We start from the raw sequence: 20,953 nt of genomic DNA, 5'->3' as shown, positions 1-20,953 counted from the left end.
ATACATGCCTAGGCAGACAAGACATAGCTACTCTTCGCATTACTATGGTGAGAAAATCAACTACCATCTCAAACGGACGACAGTCACTTCACGTCACATCACATCACATCACACAACACGCATCCAAATCACCAATAGAGAGAAAGATTCGCAAAAACCATATATTTCCAAAACGCACAAGCAAAGCACAAAACAAAACAAGAAAGAGCACACCACCATCACTCATCCCGATCCTTCCCCCCTTCTGTTCCCCGTCTCCAAAGCGCAATGGGCGTGATAGCGAACTAGATAATTGTCTCGTCCCTTTATCTTCTTGGTTCGTCCCCGGAAGTGCGGCCTCCTTGGTTGAAAGAGGAATACCGCCATCCCACAGAGACTGAACTAGCCGCACACCACCCATCGCAAACCCTTCGAGTCTAACCAGCCAAGCTTCAGCCACGTGAACACTCTCTCTTTCAGATTACAATTTGACAAATCGTCCCCTTGCTAAGTTTCTTTACCTCCCCACAAGCTGGCAGACCATATCCGAAGGGGGAAACGCAAGGAAATTTACTAAAAACCGCAGAAAAGCACAAAAAGGGGGGCAGGAGGGGTAATTAATGCGAGGTGAAAGCCGTAAAATGTCAAACAAAGATCAGTCATCAGCTGGAAAGCTGCCCAGTAGACGCGAGCCGTGCAAGACGTTCCAAGATAATCTGTTGGCTGATGATCCGGAAAGAGTTGAGATGTGTTGCTTGCAAGCCGAACTGTTATGCCAATTTGAGATACCGTGTAGGTCGAGCTTCCAGAGATATGAGATAGTCGTCAAAGACCCTTGGCCGTAGTAGATGCAAGACAGTAAAATGTCTTTCTAGGTCCGTATGAGGTGTCTGACGAATGGATCCCACGAACTGATCAAGGAGCGACGCCGTCCAAAATGTTGCCAGGACGGCAATGCCGCATTTCCCATTCGTTGTGAGTGCGGAGCCGAGTCAGAAGAAGCGGTCACGCAAGAGTTGAGATGACGAATCGAAAGCCGCATCAAATCAGTAACCAGATGCATACTGGTCCCCGCCACGCTTATTGGCCGAACGAAGCTGCCTGAAAGAAAGAAGAAGGTTAGTAAGATCTGTATCTGGCGTCCCCCGCGCTAAGCGTTCTCAACACCAAACGCAAAGGAGAGGGTCCCTTACGAGGATCAGATATATCGAACTCACATTCCGGTGCCCTCCTGGCGTGCGTTGACCGGACCGCGCTTGGTGCCAGCTGCTGTGCCAGCGTTGGCAGCAGCAGTGGTGGTGACGTGACGTCCGCGGCCCTTGTCGTCTTCCTCGCCCTGGCCCTGGTTGGCAGCCTGGGCGATGGCCTGGGCGTTCTTCTGGTACTTGTAGACGGTCCAGTCGAATACGTAGTCGTACTGGAAGCCTTCACGGACGAAGAGATCGCGGAAGATCTTGCGGAGGTAGGAGTAGTCGGGCTTGTCATCGAAGCGGAGGGAGCGGGTGTAGTTGAGGTAGATGGCGAACTCGTTGGGGAAGCCACGGCAGAGGACCTCGGTGGGGGTGGTCATCTTCTTCTCCATGATGCGGTCGTATTTCTGCTTCTTGGTGGCCGCCTTAAGACCCTGCCAGGGAAGGGATCCACGGCAGAAGTAAAGCATGACATAGCCGAGGGACTCCATGTCGTCACGGCGGGATTGTTCTATAGACGTTAGTTTGTGAAGTCGAATGAGAAGCGGGATACATACCGACACCCAAGTGAGTGTTGATACTGGCGTAACGGGCGGTACCAGTCAAGTTCTTGTTCTCTCTGTAAGGAATGTGGAAGTGAGTCTTGGGATCGCGGTACTTCTTGGCCAGACCAAAGTCGATGACATTGACCTGGTTGCCGCGCTTGCCAATGCCCATGAGGAAGTTGTCGGGCTTGATATCGCGGTGGATGAAGGACTTGGCGTGGATGTACTCGATGCGGGAGATGAGCTGGTCGGCAAGGAGCAGGACAGTCTTCAGGGAGAACTTGCGGTTGCAGAAGTTGAAGAGGTCCTCAAGGGAAGGGCCGAGCAGGTCCAGGACCATGGCGTTGTAGTCGCACTCGGTTCCGAACCAGCGGACAAAAGGAATGCCAACACCGCCGGCGAGCGACTTGTAGACGCGAGCCTCATATTCGAGCTGGGGGTGCTTGGCCTTGACGCTCTCGAGCTTGATGGCAATCTCCTCACCAGAGATGATGTTGGTACCTACACACGTCAGCTGGGCTCGTCATGGCGACGATGGGCGGTTAGCGACAACGACGTACCGAGATAGATGTCACCGAAACTGCCGCTACCAATCTTGCGGCCGATTCTGTATTTGTTGCCGACACGGAGGTCCTGTTACTGTGTTAGCTCAAGGTGCTGCAGAGACGAGCCTATCGGCCGCCATGGGCGACAGCAAGCGGGGTCGGAGCGTACCATTGTCGTCATGCTTGCGGCCGGTTCAACCTTGAGGAGGCTGGCCTGTGGTGAGGGTGGAGGAGGTGGTGGTGGTGGTGTTGAGGGGGGTGGATCGTCTGTTGTGACGATGGGGGCGCGGCGGTGTTTTGAGGATCAGCCTGCTGCAGTGGACCGGTCAGTATGAGGCTTTAGCCAACAAGGCGGTGAGTAAGCGGAGCGGGCAGCCGAGAAACGCTAAGAGAGACAGTAGAAGCGTGTTGACCGACAGGTAAAGGAAGTGCCAGCGATACAGGTGCGTGGTGGTGGTGAGAGACTGCGTCGGGCACGGGAAGCAGAGGGCGGAGCCGAGTGATGAGCTGGGCAGGCAGGACTTACTGTAGGGCGTGAATGAGCCCAACGGAATCACGACGCCAGGGGGGGTTTTGTGCGGGCTGGGGGGTGGGCGAGGTTTGCTCTTATGGCACAGGATGCTAAAAGACAGCTGCAGGGCACAGAACAGCGGAGAAGCCTGGTCAAACAAGCACGCTGCGGTCGTGGTGCTGTATCAAAGGAACGCAGACGGAGAGGTTGCAGAAGGACCACCTGCCTTCCAAGGTTGTATTCGGCCACTTTGCTTGGCGCGCTAGACGAGCTCTTTCACTGCTGCTGCCGCTGCCCGCCGCAGTGTATCAAGCCTGCGGTCCGCACATCTGATCCCTGGACCGCTCGGAGGAATCGCTACCCAGATCAGCGCCCGTTTGCGTCTTGGGATTCCGCACATGTCCAGGGTGTCACTGTCAAAATGCCACTGCCCGTTTCAAATGCCGTCGCCTGGCGACCCATCATGGAACTGAGCCACACCTCTGCCCCCTTTATGCATTATGCGCCAATCTGAAGTGCTTCTCAAATACTTGTCGCGTCGATGGCGCTAGATCCAACTTTCACCAACAACGTCCTGCAGCCGCCTCTACCAGACTGGTAGCGACTCGCGACGTGCTTTTGGATACGAAGCAAAGGAAAGCATCGGTCCCAACATTGGCTCCCAGCTGTGTCGTCGTGATGTCACAATTGCGAGATTCTTTAGCACCTTTTACATATGCAGGCTGACCGAGTGCGCTATACTGGGCGAACCACCACGTCACACGTATCTGGCGGCTTGTATTCATCTACACTCTCAACCTCTGACAGCAATTATGAGCGTGCGAATTCCTAGGAGTAAGCTATAGGTAGACCACAGTATGGCAGAGCTCGCGTTGTGTCTGAACGTTAGTTGACTAGATTGCATGGATCCAGTCGCATCTTTGAACACTGCCTGGGACACTTGTAGAACTCGACGACACGGTCTGCATTCGTGCTGCGCTTCAGGGCAAGCTCGAACACCCGCGCGTGATCAGAACAATAGAGCAAGAGCAGTGCTACTTCGTGATGGGGTTGATTTTGCCAAAGTCTATACAGCCATCTCAGTAAGAGATCTTGATTGATCTTCCGTCCCCGCGGCTATTGTACACTGCCTCAAAAGGCACTTGCATGCCCAAAGACCGCTCCCCATATCGTGAAGTATCAGACTTAGTGGTTCGGCGCCTGGTTCTTGAGGGCTGGGTTGCGCGGGTCGTTCTTGTACTCATCGGCTGTGCTGGTCAGCTTGTGAACATGGACCAAGCCGGCTGGCTGCGTCTTTCGGATGGGGATTACGCACACTGGGCCATGGCGTTGGCGGCAGAGTTGACACCGTAGAGGATGACAAGACCTGGCTCGTTTGTTAATCTTATCCTCCTACAGCAATCCTTCGCTTCTCCACGTTCTCCAACTCTTTCCAATCCCACACGGTGTGATTTTCCCAGATCTTGTTAGGTCCAAACAAAGTCGCGCGACGTACCAGAGACGTAGAAAGGCCACATGGGCTTGGCTGTAGGACTTTGGTTAGCCGTCTTTTCGAGCTTCATTCTCCACTCTTTGCGTGGTGCAGGCCAACATACCGATCTGCGCCGGGAACTTCCTTCCGAGAAGAGGCATTGTGACTTGTTTTGGAGGGGCAATGGATCGATTGACGGTTGCGGCGAGGGATGACGGTGATGGCGGTTGAGCTTTCAGGCCGAACGACCGGAACTTCGATATGCTTGGCGTCTGCGCACGGATCCTACCACTCGCTGGTAAACAACCCCGCGACATTCCACTCCACTCACCACAGCAGGCCCTTGCTTGTGCTACTGAAGACACGCTTGCTATCATGGCATTGGAGGGGTGCGTGGGCTCGCTGCGCAGTAGCATGCAATTGCTCGATTCATCCATCAACATACTAGATCAAGGTGTGAGCGACTTTCCTCGACTAGCCAAAGTACTGCAGACAACACGGGTGAGTACAAGTCAACGTATCCGGATGCATTCGCCCAGCTAACCCCGTCGCAGCACTTTGAACTCATCTCCGAGTCAGACCTCCAGACCGCACAATCAGCACTCCTCTCAGAGATCCGCCCTGAAGTAGACAACCTCCTCAAGCGCGTTGAGAATTACTTGGACAAACTGGAACGTCGTGAACAATCCCTTATAGCCAAGTGCGATCTGAACGAGGGCAGACTTGGACGTGACAACAATGGTGGATCGGGTTCTCGACCGGCAAGTAGGACCGCACAGAGGAGTGGGGGCAAGACCATCAGCGCGCAGCAGGAACTGAGGATGAAAACATTGAGGGCAAAGAAGGACAGGCTTAGCTATGCCGTGGAGACGCTGGAGTTGCAAGCGAAGCAGAGAGAGAGGCAGTTACGGATGAGCATGGCCGCACCACAGCAGTTTTATGACGATTGATGTCCGCCAAGTTGGAGCATCAAGAAGCATTAGTTTCGTCAAGCGTAACGAGCTAGATATGTTCTTGGTTTTGCGATTAAGATACCCCGGAGTTATTGAATACAGGCACTTCATTGTACTGCACCCGACCTCAGAAACTGAGTGAGCTTTGGTATCTCATCAACCTCTTATCTGCGAAGGAATTCAGTTTCTAAACGCTGTATCCTACAAACAAACAAACTTCTCCGTGTTATTACTGTGTTCAAGTTGAAATGGTAACTGGGAATGCTAACCGCCTTGGCGGTACCTTTTCGGCTAATCCCGAGAAGAGCCCGGGGCCGCAGAAACTCAACCTCGCAGAACACCCAACTTTCGACACGCATTGCCATTGCCCCACCACTTCGTCCATCATGAGCTCCCTCCGCATCGCCCGAGCCGCCCTCCGCGCGAGGCCCGCTGCCATTGCCCGCCCCATCCAGCGCAGAGGGTACGCCGAAGTCGCCAACGACAAGATCAAGCTCTCCCTAGCTCTCCCGCATCAGGTACGCCATACCAGCCGTCGCGACGTGTGGGGGAATGCATCCAGCTGGAACTATCGCTGGAGAGCAAACGCTAACTGATTATCGACAGTCCATCTACAAGTCCCAGGATGTGTATGTCCCTCGAGACCCCCGGCCGATCCCGCAATGCGAAATCGCGAAAACTGACATGAGACTGTTTGTAGTGTCCAGGTCAACCTCCCTGCGGAAACCGGTGACATGGGTGTTCTGGCCAACCACGTTGCCTCCATTGAGCAGCTGAAGCCTGGCCTAGTCGAAATCATCGAGGAGCAGGGTGGCAGCAAGCAGTTCTTCCTGTCTGGTGGATTTGCTACCGTGCAGCCAAACTCCGTCCTCAGCATCAACGCCGTCGAGGGCTACCCATTGGAGGACTTCAGCGCCGAGGTACGAGCCACCACGCGACTTTGGAGAAATAGCGACTGACACGGGCACAGGCTGTCAGGAACCAGATCGCCGAGGCACAGAAGATTGCCAGCGGAAGCGGCAGCGAGGCCGACATTGCTGAGGCCAAGATCGAGCTTGAGGTGCGTATCGTGGGCGCAGCCACACAACAAGCACTGACATAACATAGGTCCTTGAGAGCCTTCAGGCTGCGTTGAAGTAAATGTGTCAGTAGCGTTCCTTGAGCACGGTATGCGGGGTATGTATAGTAGCAATTGCAGAGCATGCGTGCTTTCCGCGCCCAAAGAATAGAAGGAGCTCCATGAGGTCACCAAAACACCGCGAACCTCTTCCAGTCCCGTTCCCTCTAACCGTCTTCCACTACAACCTGGACTGAGTGCACTTGGATCCACCAGCAACCCTACGAGCTACAAATTACCTTCATTGCTATCGTCTCATCTGTTTGTCTTACCCCTTTGCACTCTGTCTTACTTTGCTCTATCTCCTGAAAGCGTGTCTTACCTTACCACAGTAATTCCAGTTCTCTCTACATACAGTCACCAATCAATCCAATCACACAGCATTGCCATTTCCGTATCGACCAAGCATCGTCCGATAGCTTAGCGTCCCATGCCCCGAGGCTTCGACCAACCCACGTCAAGTTCTGCTTCCCGAGCTGCTAATGCAGGACCACGCGAGCAGAGCCAACAACAATCGAACATAAAGATTAGACAGGGTAAATTTGAAGCTCCTGCCACAGTACCGGGAACTGGAGAAGCAAAGCAGCCATCCCTCACAGCATCGAGACGCAAGTCTATTAATCCGATAGCTTCGCCCCTTCCACAATGTTCGAGAGAACCTCAACCGTTTCCAGCTGGCCGCAGATCACCTGCCTATCTACAAGGTAAGAACCCCTACGGTCAGGTCCTGGACAGTATCGCACATCCCTATCGTGAGCCTAAAGCAGAGACAACAATAGCGGTCCCATCTGTGCAGGCTGGCTCCAGTATCGATGGACGATCACGCGCGTCTGGTCCCTCCGACTCCAAGACACGATCTCGGGCTTATGAGCTAGAACGAAGCGATATTACAATAGCACCTTCATTACCAAGACCGCCCGATGTTCCCCAATCAGTTCGTTCTGCTAAAGACTTCTTCGAGACGAGAGCCTCTCACTACCCGTCAACACCCCTTCCTCCACCTTCAACAATCGGTGTCAGCAGGAAGAGCTTTGCGCCAAAAGGTCAGCCTCCCAGTGGCAAGTGTGCTCCCACCATCACGATCGGAACAGCTACACCTCCCATGGACATGACTGATTACAAGGGGCAATATGATCATGATGTTGAACAGGAGTCCATGGGTCGCCCAAGGTCCACAAACATCTTTGCAAGCACACCTCAAGACACCAGGCTTTTCGGAATCGACTTACAAGCCGTGAGTGACAGCTCTGCGCAAGAATGTATACCCGAGGGGCCGCTCGCCGGCAACGTAGAGCAAAGATTGGTTGATAAATCAGATTCCCCTGACAAAGTTGTGAGACGCCTATCCACTCGCAGTTCAGTAATAGCTGCTGAGACTAGAGAAGCCAAGAATCCGGATCTTCGGTCGCAACAGGAGGGCAGACGTGCAAAGTCTGGTCGCAATCTTCGAAGAACTTTCGAGGAAGACCAAGGAACTTCCCCCAAACGACTTAGGCGCAGTGGATCACACACTGCTTCTTTAGCTAAGATCAGCGATTCTTCAAAGGAACCTATCAATCGTGTCGCTGAGTGGACTCCGAGCACGGATACTGAAACTTCTAGCCAACAATTTGGGAAGTCTGTCAATGTTCGCAGGCGAGCCGGGGAGATTGTATCAAGGAATCTTGGCCACGACGGAGCGAGTGACGTCAGTTCTTCTCGACGAAGCACTATCTCAGGTCCGATCCTAACAGCCAACATTGGTGTCGAAGAAAAGTATCATGAGACTGAAGTACCGGACGACGTCGACAACCGACAAGGTTACGGACGTCGCGTCACGCAAGACTTTGGTTTTCCGGGTGCAAGAATCAAATCACACGGCACGAACAGAACTGGTAAACCACTCCGAGACCCTGGTAGTTGGACTAAGAGGGCGTGTGGTCATTTCTCATACATGGGTAAAGGCGAGCATCGCGATCATGCACAGCAGAAGATATGCCGGCAATGCTCAACTCGAGCACCACCGCCAAAACAAGTGCCAGCTACCCAACGGAGACAACGCAGACGCGCCTTGTCTGAATCCTCGACCTCCACAACCTCTTCTTCGAAACCACTGAACGATGATATCTGTCGTAAGCAGAGACGCCGTAGACATCACTCTGAATGTATACCATACGACAAGTGCGGGGATGCATTCGCTGACGAGTTGGGTTACATTATCGACAACATCCTCGAAGAGCATGCAAACACCTTGCAGTCTGTCATCAGCAGCATCAAGAACAGTCAGCCCAGTCTTAATCAGCTTCGACGAGTATCTGGAGAACTTGTCCAGCGATGCCGTGCCAACACCTCCTGTAGACAACGCTGTCAACCATCTTGCCAAAAGGATGATGATTGGCTTCCCCTTTGTCCATATATCCCACCCAAAACGGCAGAAAGGCTTAACGTGGGATCTACTGGGCAACTGAAGCCGAACCTCAACGACCCTCGTTCCAGTTTGCGCGAAGCATTACAGTCGATACCTGACCTTGTCGACCTGGTCAATTCTGCAGCCGATGATCTTGGCATCGATCTCGAGCGAAGGCCTACCGTGACCGATGACGACTTGTTTCGCAATGCCCCTTATGAAAGTAGGCCTCAGGAATCTGTCTCATACCATTCAGGCGTCTCTTTGGAAGCCACAGAAAACAAGACGGCTGACAAAGAGCCGCTCACCGAAGATAGTTGGCTACAGCAAACACGTAGACATCTAATTGAGCTTTCAGAGGCGCGGGAGCAGCTTATGGACGAACTAGATTCGATTGCTGGAGATCTTGACGTCCGGCTCCAGGACCGGCAAGAGAGTGAGCAGGGGGAAAAGCTCATCGTACATCTTGCACAACGTGTACTCAGTATTGGCGCCTCGCACGAATCTACTTGGCATGAGAATGCACCTGCCGATTCCGACACTGCTCGCGATTATGATGACAAGTCATCTGTCGAAACTACGCAGCGTATGCCTGAGAAAATCCCCACGCGTCTCTCTAACACACCTACTTGGCAGAGAAAAGGATCTATCGGCGCTAACATCGAAAATTTCGAGGTAGGTCGCCCAAATGACCATGAAGAAAAAGCAGCCGCAAACCTTATACAACTCGTGTTGAACAGAGGACCCAATGGTGTGTCAAGCAAGGTTAGACGGTCGGAGTCCAAGCAGGTCGACTTTGCCAGTGGAGATGTTCTCACCACGGTCAATGACAGTATTGACCAAAGGCGACTTAGCCGCGCACTCACCCGTATCTTCAGCCAGTCGAAAGAACCTCCATTTAACACTCGAGAGCCCTACCAGGCGGAAGACGTTTCGCCGGTGGAGATCTAGGAGGTGCTTCGAGTGGCGAGAGACGAGCTTCCCGCTGCCGTTGCTTCCGTCACCGCCGTTCTACAGACATTACCAGGTACTAACTACGAGCCTGCTGACGAGGTCAGAGATGGTCCAGAGCTGAACGAACATGCCGAGTCGAGCTACCAAGCACAATATAGCCCACAGTATGAGACAAGTGAAGATTCTCAGATTGAACAGCAATATGAGACTCAGCTTGACCAACAATGCGACGAGACTGCACCTGACACTTACAATGACGGCCGTGGTCTGACTCCATCGCCTTCCGGGTTTAGTGTGCCAATTCAAGACCAGTGTGATCAGGCGCATGAGCCTGAGAATTACCCAAGCCGAAAGTCGGATGCTGAAATTCCTGCCACGCACCAGGCGGACACTACCTTCATGCCAATGGAACGCGCAGCCGTCATACAAAGCCTTGAGACAGCTTCACCTGTTCGGAGAATGACTACAAAGCGCTTTGAACCCGAAACAGAGCACCAACGCGATGCATTGCCGCAACAGGATCCTTATACAGAGGACAAATCAGACACCCGCGCCGCGGTGGTGGGACGTTCAGCCGTTTCCGAAAGGGCTGATTCTACACCACTTTCGCGAATGGTGACTGTGAAGGATTTGGCCGCAGAGTCGGAGCAGAGTATTGATGATGACGAACCTGTGTTTAAGCACTTCACTATACCACTGTCGAGGCAGCCAACGGTCCGGCTGGATTATACGAGGAAGACAAGCGCCACACCAACGGTTACACAAGACGACAGAAGGGTTTCCTCCCTCGTTACCTCAGATCTTCTGCCAAGCCCAGGGGTCGAAGAATTGCAGGAAACACAGCGCTTCGCTAGCCAACAGCGCTATCCGATCGTGCAGCCCGTTACTAAACTCGAGGAGCAGGCTACAAGAACGGTCTCCTTCGTGTCTTCTGAGTCTACTCAGCCTGGGTATCTCGCTTCTCAACTGCGAAAAAGACTTTCTGAAATTGAGATTGCATTGCCGTTGAGTGATTCTGCTAGTCGGCCGATGTCACCAGAGTCATCGGTGACGCCACGCATCGTCACAGGTCTACCGTCCACAGACTCGTTTAAGACACCTTCCATAGAGACTGTAAATCGCATGTCTACTAGGAAGGCCACTCTGATGCGTTCGCGACGGCCGACGTTTAGAGAGCCAGCACGTGAATCTGCACCTCCAGCACAGCGGTCGTACGATGAAGACACGCTCACAACACTACCACAAATGCAAGTCGAGGAATTGGTTCTATCACCAGTCACTTCAATATCGAACGGATCGGAACAAGTACACTTTCTGTCTCTGGATGAGCCGACAGCAACTTCTTTGAGAAGACTGACTACAAGAGAGCCTGATCGCGCAGCGATTCCACTAGAACCAGCGCCTCACGGGGAATCTCTGCTTGTTGTTGAAGATCAAGAGCCCGATTTTCTTCCCCCCGCACAACGGATTCGCAGGATGACTTCAGTTCACGCTGAGCCGACCAATGTTTTTTCGAGAAGAGAATTGGGGAAAGAGTTCAAGCGTAGTAATACTCCCTCACCAGTACAGCAGATTCGCCGGTCGACTACTGTAGTACTGTCTCAGCAGCGGCGAGCAACTACACAGTCACCACTCAACGAAGGGAAAGAAGATATACTGGCTTCACCACCAATACAGCAGACACGCCGAATGACTGCTGCGCCACTTTTCGAGCAGCGGAGGACAAGCACACAACCAACACTGATACCAGAACATGACCAAGCCAACTTTTCATCTCCGGTACAACGCATCCGTAGGACTACTACCGTGTTGACAAAGCCTGAGACGTTTCGTGAATCATCACCGATAATGCAAGAGCAAGATGACTTCGATTTCCCATTGCCAGCGGAACGCATCCGAAGAGTTGCCACTGTCTTGCCAGCTGCAAAGAGCCGTGCGAGTACCGTGGCGGAGCGCGCGATATCCCCTGAATTGTTACTATCCTTGGATCAACATGAGTCTGATTTGCTATCGCGAATGGGACAGATGCATAGGGCTACCACAGTCTCTCTTGTTACACAACCGCAAGCAGACGCAGTTCTGGAACGCGATCTAACTCAGAAATCATTACAAATCCTCTATGGTGACGATGATGATAATGAGGATGAGTCAGAGTTCTTATATCCAGTAGAGCGAGTCCGCAGGGCGACTACTGAAGTACCACACGAGCAGACACAAAGAACAGAAGAGCTTGAGCATGACGCAACTCTCTCCGAGCCCGAAGATCCTGAGCAGCTGTTGCCGGTAGGAGGAGAGGGATCTGAATTTCAACCTCTAGTAGAAAGGATATGTCGAACCACGTCTCTTTCGCCATCCTATCAAAATGAGTTGCTTCCATACCAGCAAACCCATCAAAACATTACCGTGTCGCTGGTGGAAGAAGGAGAACCTACTTTCTCGCCTTCCGCAGAACGAAGCCGTCGAGCTACTACTGATTTGGCAGCCGAGCAGCAGCAAGCAACCGTAGCCACTGAACAGGACGTTGTCCTACCCGAATCCGTATTTCGCCAACAGTCGGTAGTTGGAAAAGAAGAAGGCTCTGAGTTCGCGCCTCCTGCACAACGCATTCGCAGAACGACTACTGTGGCACCGGCCGAACGGCAGCAAAGTACTCTACAGCGTAGGCATACCGAATTTCCCTCAGAGTTGGAGATTACTCCAGAATTATTTCCCAGCGATGAAGATGAACCAGAGCCGCAACTCCAACCAGTTCGCCGAACAATCACTGCGCCGCCGGGTGTACAGCAACCGATGATAGAGCCAGAGCTCGGTTCATCAGCAGAGCTGGATTCTCAGCCTCCAGTAGAACAGATTCGCAGGTCGACTATTGTACAACCAGCCATTCAGCCACAAGTGACAGTTGACTCTGGAGCTGATGCTCTGCTAGTAGAGCTAGGTTTCAATGGTGCGTCCCCAGCCATCGATGAAGTGACCGAGCTTCAACCCGCACCCAGGAGCATTCGTGGATCGACTGCATCACCGATTCAGCAAATGGTGAGGGCTTATCCTAGCACTCCTACCTCCAAGTCTGGATCTCAGGAAGTGACTCCGGTTGTCGAAGAAGAATCCAAATTCCAGCTTCCGGTTGAACGCATTCGGCAAGCAACTGATATACAGTCGGTCAAACGGCGACAGGAGTCTCGCATAGCGTCACCGGTCATTGAAGAGCCTGGACTCGAGGTTTCAATAGAGCGGATACGTCGAACGACTACTGTAAAACCGGCTTTTCAGCTGCAAGACTCTTTCAGATCTACTTCCGAGTCTTCCACCTCTTCTCCAGTAGAGGGTGATAGATCTGAAGAGGCTTTACGCTATCCAGTCGAACTTATCCGCCTTACAACCACTCTACAACCAGGTGAACAACTACAAGAGTCTAGAAAAGGCTCACTAGTACCTAAGGACGGCTTTGAGTTCCAAATGCCGGTGGAGCGAATTCGCAGAACAACCACTGCGGAACCGAGTGGAAAGCGGCAAGATTCTTTCAAACCTGCTTCCGTGTCTTTCGATACTTCTCCTGTAGCAGAAGAGGTGCTTGAACAACCCGTCTCATCTCGCGCAGCTTCACGCCAGCCTACCTTTCAAGCTCGCCGGACAAGTAAGATCCCGCTAGTTACTGATCCTCAGCATCTAGCTAGATCTATCTCATCGCCCGATGTAGAAGGCTTGCCAGAGGGGCCTTCTGCTTCGCGTATCGTTTCGCGCCAGCCAACGCGAGCGTCTCGTACGAATACAGTGCTATCAGCTGCACCGCGGAACGACTCTGTTGAACTCGACAGGTCTCCTTCTTTGTCCCTGCCACAAGACGATGAATCTTATCAAGCCTTCTCACGTCAGCCCACGCGTAGGGTGACCACCCGTGAAACTGAGGCGGAAGCTCTTTCCTTATCTGAGATCCCATTGGACATAGGAGACGTATCTGATCAGATCACCTTGTCGCGTCCAGCCTCACATCAACCTACGCATAGAGAACACGTCCTCGCTGCATCCGCGAATCAACAGGACCCACCGGGAGAAGAGGAAGGGATCCCAGCAGAACCTCAAGTGGATGCAAGACATCTAGATCGCCCTTTCAGACGACAAATAACTGATCTAGCAGACGCGACACCTAAAGAACGGCTCGCTTTGGTTGGCAGAACACCGACTACCCGTGTTCTGTCACGTACAGAGTCTTTGGCATACCAAAGCCCTGAGTACAACAAGGTAGTCCTCCTTGATGAGTCTACCGAATTGGAAAGTAGGGATGTTCTTGAATCAACTCACGGGGTTGATCGCAAGGAAGAGACCGATCAGGTCGAGAAAGCACGTACTACAGATCTGGCGTCTGACACGGAGTCTTTCGCACCTCCCATCTACCAACAGATTGCTGAAGAGCCGCCGGATGAAGGCAATGATTCTCGAGGTCAAAGCAAAGCTGGATCACCCGAAGTTCACGGGAGCGAGGACTTGATTGGGCAGTCTGAGAGAGCACCGACTACCCTCTTCTACCCAACTCTGGCGCCTATTGCGCATACAAATGCTGAAGATCAGCTTGATCCAGATGTTCGCTTCGAAAGAAGCATGATGCAAGCTTCCCAAGAGTTTCAAGCCAGCATACCACGGATACTGACGATACCTAATGGATCTAACAGTAAACGAAGTAGCGATGCTGGGAACATCGTATCGTCCGCTGCAGGCTTTGGGCCTTTGGTAAGCACTGAGGTTGAGAGTCAGTGCAACGAGAGCCCTCGGATTGCGAGAAGAAAGACAAAGATACCGAGTGAGCCTGGCACAGCAGATCGCAGACGCAGCAGTGCTGCCCCTGGGATCACAGCGCCCCTTCCAGAGATGATCAGTGAACAAATGAAAGTCGGGATGCAGTCTAGAAGCCCTAAGCAAAAGCCAAAGAAGGGCACAAACTACTCACCTGAGCAGCAATATCCACCGGCACCAGCATATCCAATACGCGAAACGCCGTCATGGACGAAGCCGGATACTCGTACGCCATCACCGAAGCTAAAAATCGAGAGCCCGCCCAAGAAGCGAGGATGGCTTGGTCTTGGGCCTTGGCCAAAGGAAAAGCTTCTAGAATCAGAGGTAGAAAGCCGATCTCATCGACCAAGTCAGCCTGCTCTCCACTCATCATCTGTCCAGCCCTTTCGGGATGCGGCACCTGGGTCACCGGAACTCCCAGGGGGAACGCAAAAAAGGCAAAACAATTATACAAGCAAGGTCAGACAGTCTGTCTATCGTCGAGAATCAGATGCCGTCCCTCTGCGAAGGGCCGACACTCGATCAAGGCAAACCTCCGTCTACGCTCACAAGGACGACTACTACCCAATCACTCCAATCCTTCCAGAGCGCACTGACAACGATACACGGCCACAGTCCTCACCATCTCGAAAGACCAGCTACCCCATCCGTCGAACAGCTTCGACGAATGAAACCTTCCGTCAGGACGAACCGAAGCGACAATCTACCCGTCGGCTTTCGTCGGGACCCTCTCAACGCGAATCGCGGCCTCAGCAAGCTCTTCGTACACGGACGGATGTTACCACCCGCTCCCAAGCACCTGAGTTTCAGACTTGGCCGGATACTGAAGTTGAAGTCTCTCGCACGGCTCAAGGACCGGACAAAGAAGAGGTCCAAAGCCCAGTCCGTAGAGACGTCAGCAGACCAACCAAAGCTGGAACCTCAATCGCAAAAGAAGAAACGTTGCCTAGAGAAGGTACCCAGCCGCCGGAAACGCGACGGAATCTGTCTCAGGTTCCCCAGAAAGAAGATCAGTCAGATGAAGGAGAGTCGAGTCGGTCGCCAGGCAGGATGTTGGAAGTGCCTAGTGCTCAAGCGCTGCAAGAGCAAGCGCAAGAGCCAACAAGAGGACCAACGGCTCAAGGAGAGGAATACAATAGCGCTAGAGAGCAAACGAAGATGGTCTTGGACTCCGAGGTCTCGAAAGGCGAAGAAGACAACGCCATCCGCCGTAGCGTCGATAGACCGCGTGAGCAGTCCGTCGATGACAATGCCGGATTTACCAGCACAGTTGACCTCACGCGTCCAGGAACATCACCAAAACCGTCCATTGGAGATGAAAGCAACCAAGGAAGGCCTTCAGCATCAGATACAGGAAAAGAGGCGCCCATTGCACGAGAACACATCCGTCGATCAACTGCAGCACGAGCGCAAGACATCACGGCCTTCCAGTCTGCAGAGGACGATCCAGCGACCGCCACACGAAGACCTTCATCATCAGCCAAGAGAACGAAAACGCGACGCAGGTCTTCAGCAATTGAGGAAGATAGAGCGCCAATCTCGGCGCGAACACGCACAGTCACCAGAACATCAACGAGAACGGCAACAATCCCGTCGAGTGCCAGACAAGCAGATAGTCGAAGACAATCCACCGCCCCGAGAGCGGGTACACCAGTCTCGCGCGATGCCTTGTTCAACAGCGAAGCGGAATCAATCAAAGCAAGAGGAGTTGAATCGCCACAACAGCAAGAAGAACGAGGTCCAGCCTCGTCAGCCGCGGCACAAGCAGATCGAAGGTCATCTGCTGCTCCCGGAGCGCATATGGCGGTATCCCGAGCGGCTCTACCAAGATCAGAGACAACAAGAAAAGGAGGGGACAGACCTACTTCGCCAAAGTCACGAGAATCCCTCGGTACAATCTCGCCAGTTCCAGCATCCAACACAGGGGTCAGTCAATCCGGGCCCCAGCCAACGAAAGGTTCATTGGCAATGAAACAGCCAGCCGATCGAAGCTCAGAGCAGCAAACCCAGCCAGGCGCGCGAACAGATCTGAGTGATGTCAAACCAGCTCTCCCGCGCCGTGTAACCTCATATGGAATGTACGAGTCCAGCTCGAGTGATCCATATACTATGCCCGCATTCGGACCACGTAAGGCAGCCGCTCTCGCCTCTTCAAACGCCAATGCAAGTGCAAACGCATCACCAATTACCCAGCAGGCCGATCCCAAATCGTCACCGCTCACCCGTCGAGATTTACTGAAGCCACGGCGCAGCCCCACGTCGAGGATCTCCGAACTCTTTGGACGCGACAAGACTAGCCCTGGGATTGGGAGCCAGCAAAAGCGACAACAGCAAGCACCAACACCTGCAGAAAAGCCGCTGAGTGTAGTCACATCTGGCTTTTGGCTTACTTCCAGTGCAGCAGGAAAGGGGGCTGGGCCGGATACGCCAGCGAAATCGTCGCAAGTGCAGCAACCACAGGCCAAAGTCCAGGCAAAGGCTGCACAGGGAGGTGGTATAATCAATCCACTTAGAGGACGCTGGGGATGGGGATGGACAAGATGATAACTTGATGCTGTGTGCGCTGCGTATCTGCGAGTCATGGGTGGTAAGCAGATGGTGATCTACTGTGTTATTACTCGGAGCATGGGAAAACGAGAGAACATGGATACCTAGAGCCTAAATCGAATTTTTTGTATGTTGCTTTGCTCACCAAGTGTACATGACTTTGCAGTAACAAATGACGCGATACTAAGTGATCTTCAGACCCTTAGCCTATCTCCCAGCCAGGTGTGCAACACGTATGTACCCTTTTGACACTAAGACAGAATATCCCTATCCCTGTGTTGTGAGTTGTCTATCTCAAAACCGAGTTCCTTCTTAATCACGTCATTCAGCTTCCGTAGATTTGCGCTAATCATGATGCTATTCCGTACTAGGAAGTCCGCTAACCATATTCACTGAAGCATAGTGATCGGAGCAAAGAAGAAGCATTGTGTATGGCAGAACTAACATGTCGATTAATTCTACCATCTGCGTCATACATGGTCGTAGTAGCAAGACATGATAGTACGTAAAACAGAGCTCACTGGCTTAATCGAGCGACAAAGTCGTATGCGCAATTACTGAATTCATCGAACCCATCAACGACTGGTATTTATCGCATACATTTTACAATCATGTTCACAAAACCACTATACCTCATCGCATTCCTTGGCGTACTGGCCACCGCGCAAGAAATTCCAGCTGGTGTTTCCAGTAGCCTTGGAGCTATCAATCCTACCGCCTTATCATCGGCTGCATCTGTTCTCTCAGCCTCGTCGGCGTCTGTTGCTTCGGCTAAGGCGACAAGTACGGGCGGTGCGAATGCTCATGGTGAGTGGTGGGCGCGTTTCCTGCTTACTGGTGCAGTACACGGGAAAAGGAAATATGGATATCGGAGTTCGGGAAGGCTGACATATTGCAGAAGTTAAATATGCTGCTTTGTTCGGTGTTGGTGGTGCGGCTCTGAATGCGTTTATGTAAGAGGGGTAATGTCGGATGTAGGCGTATGCGTGTCGAGGTGGGGGATTGCATTTCGACGACACCCTCACACATCACAATGTGATATTTGCTGCAATGTTATCGATTCTATTTCCGGCTACTGTGAGACATAAGTGGTTGAATCTGAAAGAATGTGGGCTGTGCCACCTGTATCTAACGAAGGCTTGCATCTGCTGATATTTGCCACTTGCATATGCCACCATACATGCTCACCATTCGTCCTAGGCGTAAAAATGGCGTCATCTACTACAGTACCACGCCTCACAGTCTTGCGGCCCCCAAACTCGCAGAATAGACGTAAGGCTTCTTCACCGCTTTATCTTCCAACTTTGGACAATCAGCCTGTCTCATGAGATAAATTTGAGAGCGTTTATCGTGAACACGTCTTTATCTCGTAACATCATGGAACGCAATCATACTCAACTTGAGTCCAATGACACTGACATCCTTCTTAAGTCAATTGGCTCCGACGACATTCATACCACCCCACTACCAAAATCGACCAACGACGTGCGACAAGCCTGGCCAGCACTACCGAGGCGTGTCAAAACTTCGCTTTACAAGCGACTGACAGATTTTACTGTCGACTTGGTGCTCTTCGCTTGCTCTGTCGCGTTTCTCGCCTTCGCCTTCGCTGTCATAAAGTACGACCAAACTCCGGTTCACTCAGATGCTGGACCAGCACAGACATTACTAAGTGCTGCCAAATATGTAAGCTATATATATATAGGAAACTTGACTAGAAAGACTTCACTAACGAGATGCGAAGGGACCGACTGTATTCCCGATATTGTTCGCAGCCGTGCTTGGCCGTGCAACACATGCCGTCCTTCGTTGGAGACTAGAATCCGGGGAGCGTTGCGGCACACTTGACATTTTAGCTGGTAGCACCTCACTCACCAGCACGATCATGTCCTTGCTACAACTGCGCATGGTCACTTTTCTAGGCTTTTCCTTAGCTATAACCTGGACCTTGTCGCCTATCGGCGGCCAAGCATCTTTCCGACAAGTAACGACGGGAAACATGACGTCCAACCACACAACGTCTTTTGATTATATGGTACCTGATGGTAACCTTGGGTTGGATTGTTGTTCGGATCGCATGTTATGGTGGGAAATAATTGACACCATGTACAAGGCCGCTGTCGTGAGTCCCAGGGCTACAAAAGAATCACCACTCGATTTGTGGGGCAATGTAAAGATTCCCTTGGTCGAGGCGCTTGAAGACACAGTCAGCGCAGACAAAGATGGATGGTTCAAAGTGAATACGGAGCAGACCAGTACAACGACCTTCGCATCACTTTTTGGAGTTCCTATGGCTGGCCTCGACGACAAAGACGCGGCCAATATGAATATGAATCTCCAGACATTATACTTATCCCTAGATTGCAAAAGAGTTCCAAGGTACCAGACTGGCTGGAAGCCACAAGGTGCCTTTCTCGCCAACACAAGTTATAACGCAATAGGTTGGGACGACACGTTTTTTATCGCCATTGCGGATAACGGGAGCACTCCTGGACCAGTACGCCAGATACCGTTCCAATTCTATTTCGGATCCAGTTGGTGGAATATCACTAATGGTAATCTGCAATGCCAAATGACTTCAACGTACGTCGAGGTCGAAGTCTTCTGCCCAATCAGAACGACATGCGCTGTTTCCAAAATTCGCCGCTCACGACTCAGTCATCCACCAGCAGCTCAAACTCAACTCGATTTCGATACCGCTGGGGCTTTTTCGAATTGGCCGAAATTTGCATCATACTTTATACGCACGTTTCAAGCTGGGTATCAGGATTTTCCAACTATGCTTGATCTTTATCTTATGGCTCCTGAAGATCCTTTACTTGTATTGCAAACACCGGACTATTCACACAAAAGCTTTGACGAATATGAACCGTTCACCAAGAAACCACCTGCGCTAGACAAAGCATATTCTTACAATCTAGGACAGCTCTTTAATGCTTACTGGACTTGCATGAACGGATTCTATGCCCTGACCGGCGGGTTGACTAATGCCACGTCTTACACTGACGACAATACGAGTTTCGCTGGTCTGGCAATGAACCAAACTAAAAATACGACAGAAAGATTCAAGACAAGAGCTTGGTCCACTGTAGGGACGAAGAACACCGAAGAGATTGTTATTCAAGCGCATAAAGGTTGGGCCGCCGTCTTGGTATTTGCGTCATCACTTTTGATCCTCGCGAGCCTTGTCCCTGCAGTTTTTCGCACATTCCTAACAAACGGTCCGGACATCATGATGAACATGTCGAGCCTCGTGATGAGGGATAATCTTTACGTGGCGCTACCGCCTACTGGATCGTTCCTCGAGGCTTCAGACCGGGCTCGTATTCTCAAAGACGTCAAAATACGGTTCGGAGACGCGAAGAGTACCTCTGAGGTCGGCAGGCTTGCAGTAGGCTCCGTCGGAGATACTGACGGGTGGACGATCAAACGTGTGACAAGGCACCGACTGTGTGAATAAACAAGCATCGATCGATGTAAGTGCGATGTGCGTTAGGCCAAGTCGCGAAAGCAAATGTACCACAACGCCTTTGCAGCACATATGAGGCATTGCAGGAAGATGATATACAGGGCGAAACCTGGCAACACACCATTGAGTTTTACGACTATCAAATCAAAGTTCTGCATCGCGACCCCACGAAAAGAAGCAAACCACCCCCAGCCCTCCCACGCGTTAGCGTCCGCGGACCCCTAAAACGTCATCATCTACATCACGTCTCCGATCTGCACTGCATCACCACCCGCGTTTTCTCAATCAGATCCTAGCCCGTCCCAGTACTCCAGGCCACAAAACAGCCTTGCATCAAAACATGTGCTTCCATACTCGTACATCTATGGCTGAGACCAACCTTCCGCCACGACCACGGAACCTTCCTGCCACAGGTAGATCCACCGCCCATGATTGATTGCATGCTTGTAAGAGGTATTGTGGCTTATTATTACTGACGATTTGGGACAAGAGGCTGAG

The 20,953-nt window shown here is 52.1% G+C and overlaps 5 protein-coding genes across 5 annotated transcripts; 3 read left to right on the top strand and 2 right to left on the bottom strand.

The window, feature by feature from the left end:
* Positions 1-1,192: 1,192 nt before the first annotated feature.
* On the bottom strand, positions 1,193-2,440 carry GT037_004240 (casein kinase i isoform epsilon; the record flags this gene model as incomplete). The annotated part of the gene is made up of 4 exons (XM_038929287.1): positions 1,193-1,680; positions 1,727-2,215; positions 2,275-2,347; positions 2,429-2,440. 4 exons carry the CDS (start codon positions 2,438-2,440, stop codon positions 1,193-1,195), a joined length of 1,062 nt encoding a protein of 353 aa, XP_038787559.1.
* Positions 2,441-3,955: 1,515 nt separating this feature from the next.
* Positions 3,956-4,402, bottom strand: GT037_004239 (uncharacterized protein; the record flags this gene model as incomplete). The annotated part of the gene is made up of 4 exons (XM_038929286.1): positions 3,956-4,017; positions 4,086-4,136; positions 4,266-4,295; positions 4,366-4,402. The coding sequence occupies 4 exons, from the start codon at positions 4,400-4,402 to the stop codon at positions 3,956-3,958; spliced, it is 180 nt and encodes a 59-aa protein (XP_038787558.1).
* A 100-nt stretch (positions 4,403-4,502) lies between these two features.
* Positions 4,503-16,932, top strand: GT037_004238 (uncharacterized protein; the record flags this gene model as incomplete). The annotated part of the gene is made up of 9 exons (XM_038929285.1): positions 4,503-4,742; positions 4,796-5,006; positions 5,438-5,712; positions 5,801-5,823; positions 5,895-6,114; positions 6,165-6,254; positions 6,302-6,330; positions 6,996-9,636; positions 9,715-16,932. Coding segments are annotated over 9 exons (10,947 nt in total), but the record flags the coding sequence as incomplete, so codon positions are not given.
* Positions 16,933-17,597: 665 nt separating this feature from the next.
* GT037_004237 (uncharacterized protein) lies at positions 17,598-17,943 on the top strand (the record flags this gene model as incomplete). Its single annotated transcript, XM_038929284.1, has 2 exons — positions 17,598-17,793; positions 17,885-17,943. 2 exons carry the CDS (start codon positions 17,598-17,600, stop codon positions 17,941-17,943), a joined length of 255 nt encoding a protein of 84 aa, XP_038787556.1.
* A 420-nt stretch (positions 17,944-18,363) lies between these two features.
* GT037_004236 (uncharacterized protein) lies at positions 18,364-20,446 on the top strand (the record flags this gene model as incomplete). Its single annotated transcript, XM_038929283.1, has 2 exons — positions 18,364-18,672; positions 18,731-20,446. 2 exons carry the CDS (start codon positions 18,364-18,366, stop codon positions 20,444-20,446), a joined length of 2,025 nt encoding a protein of 674 aa, XP_038787555.1.
* Positions 20,447-20,953: the final 507 nt, after the last annotated feature.

The sequence above is a fragment of the Alternaria burnsii genome (genome assembly GCF_013036055.1).
Source record: "Alternaria burnsii strain CBS107.38 chromosome Unknown 698, whole genome shotgun sequence".
Classification (NCBI taxonomy): domain Eukaryota; kingdom Fungi; phylum Ascomycota; class Dothideomycetes; order Pleosporales; family Pleosporaceae; genus Alternaria; species Alternaria burnsii.
This window is presented reverse-complemented; position numbering and strand designations above follow the sequence as displayed.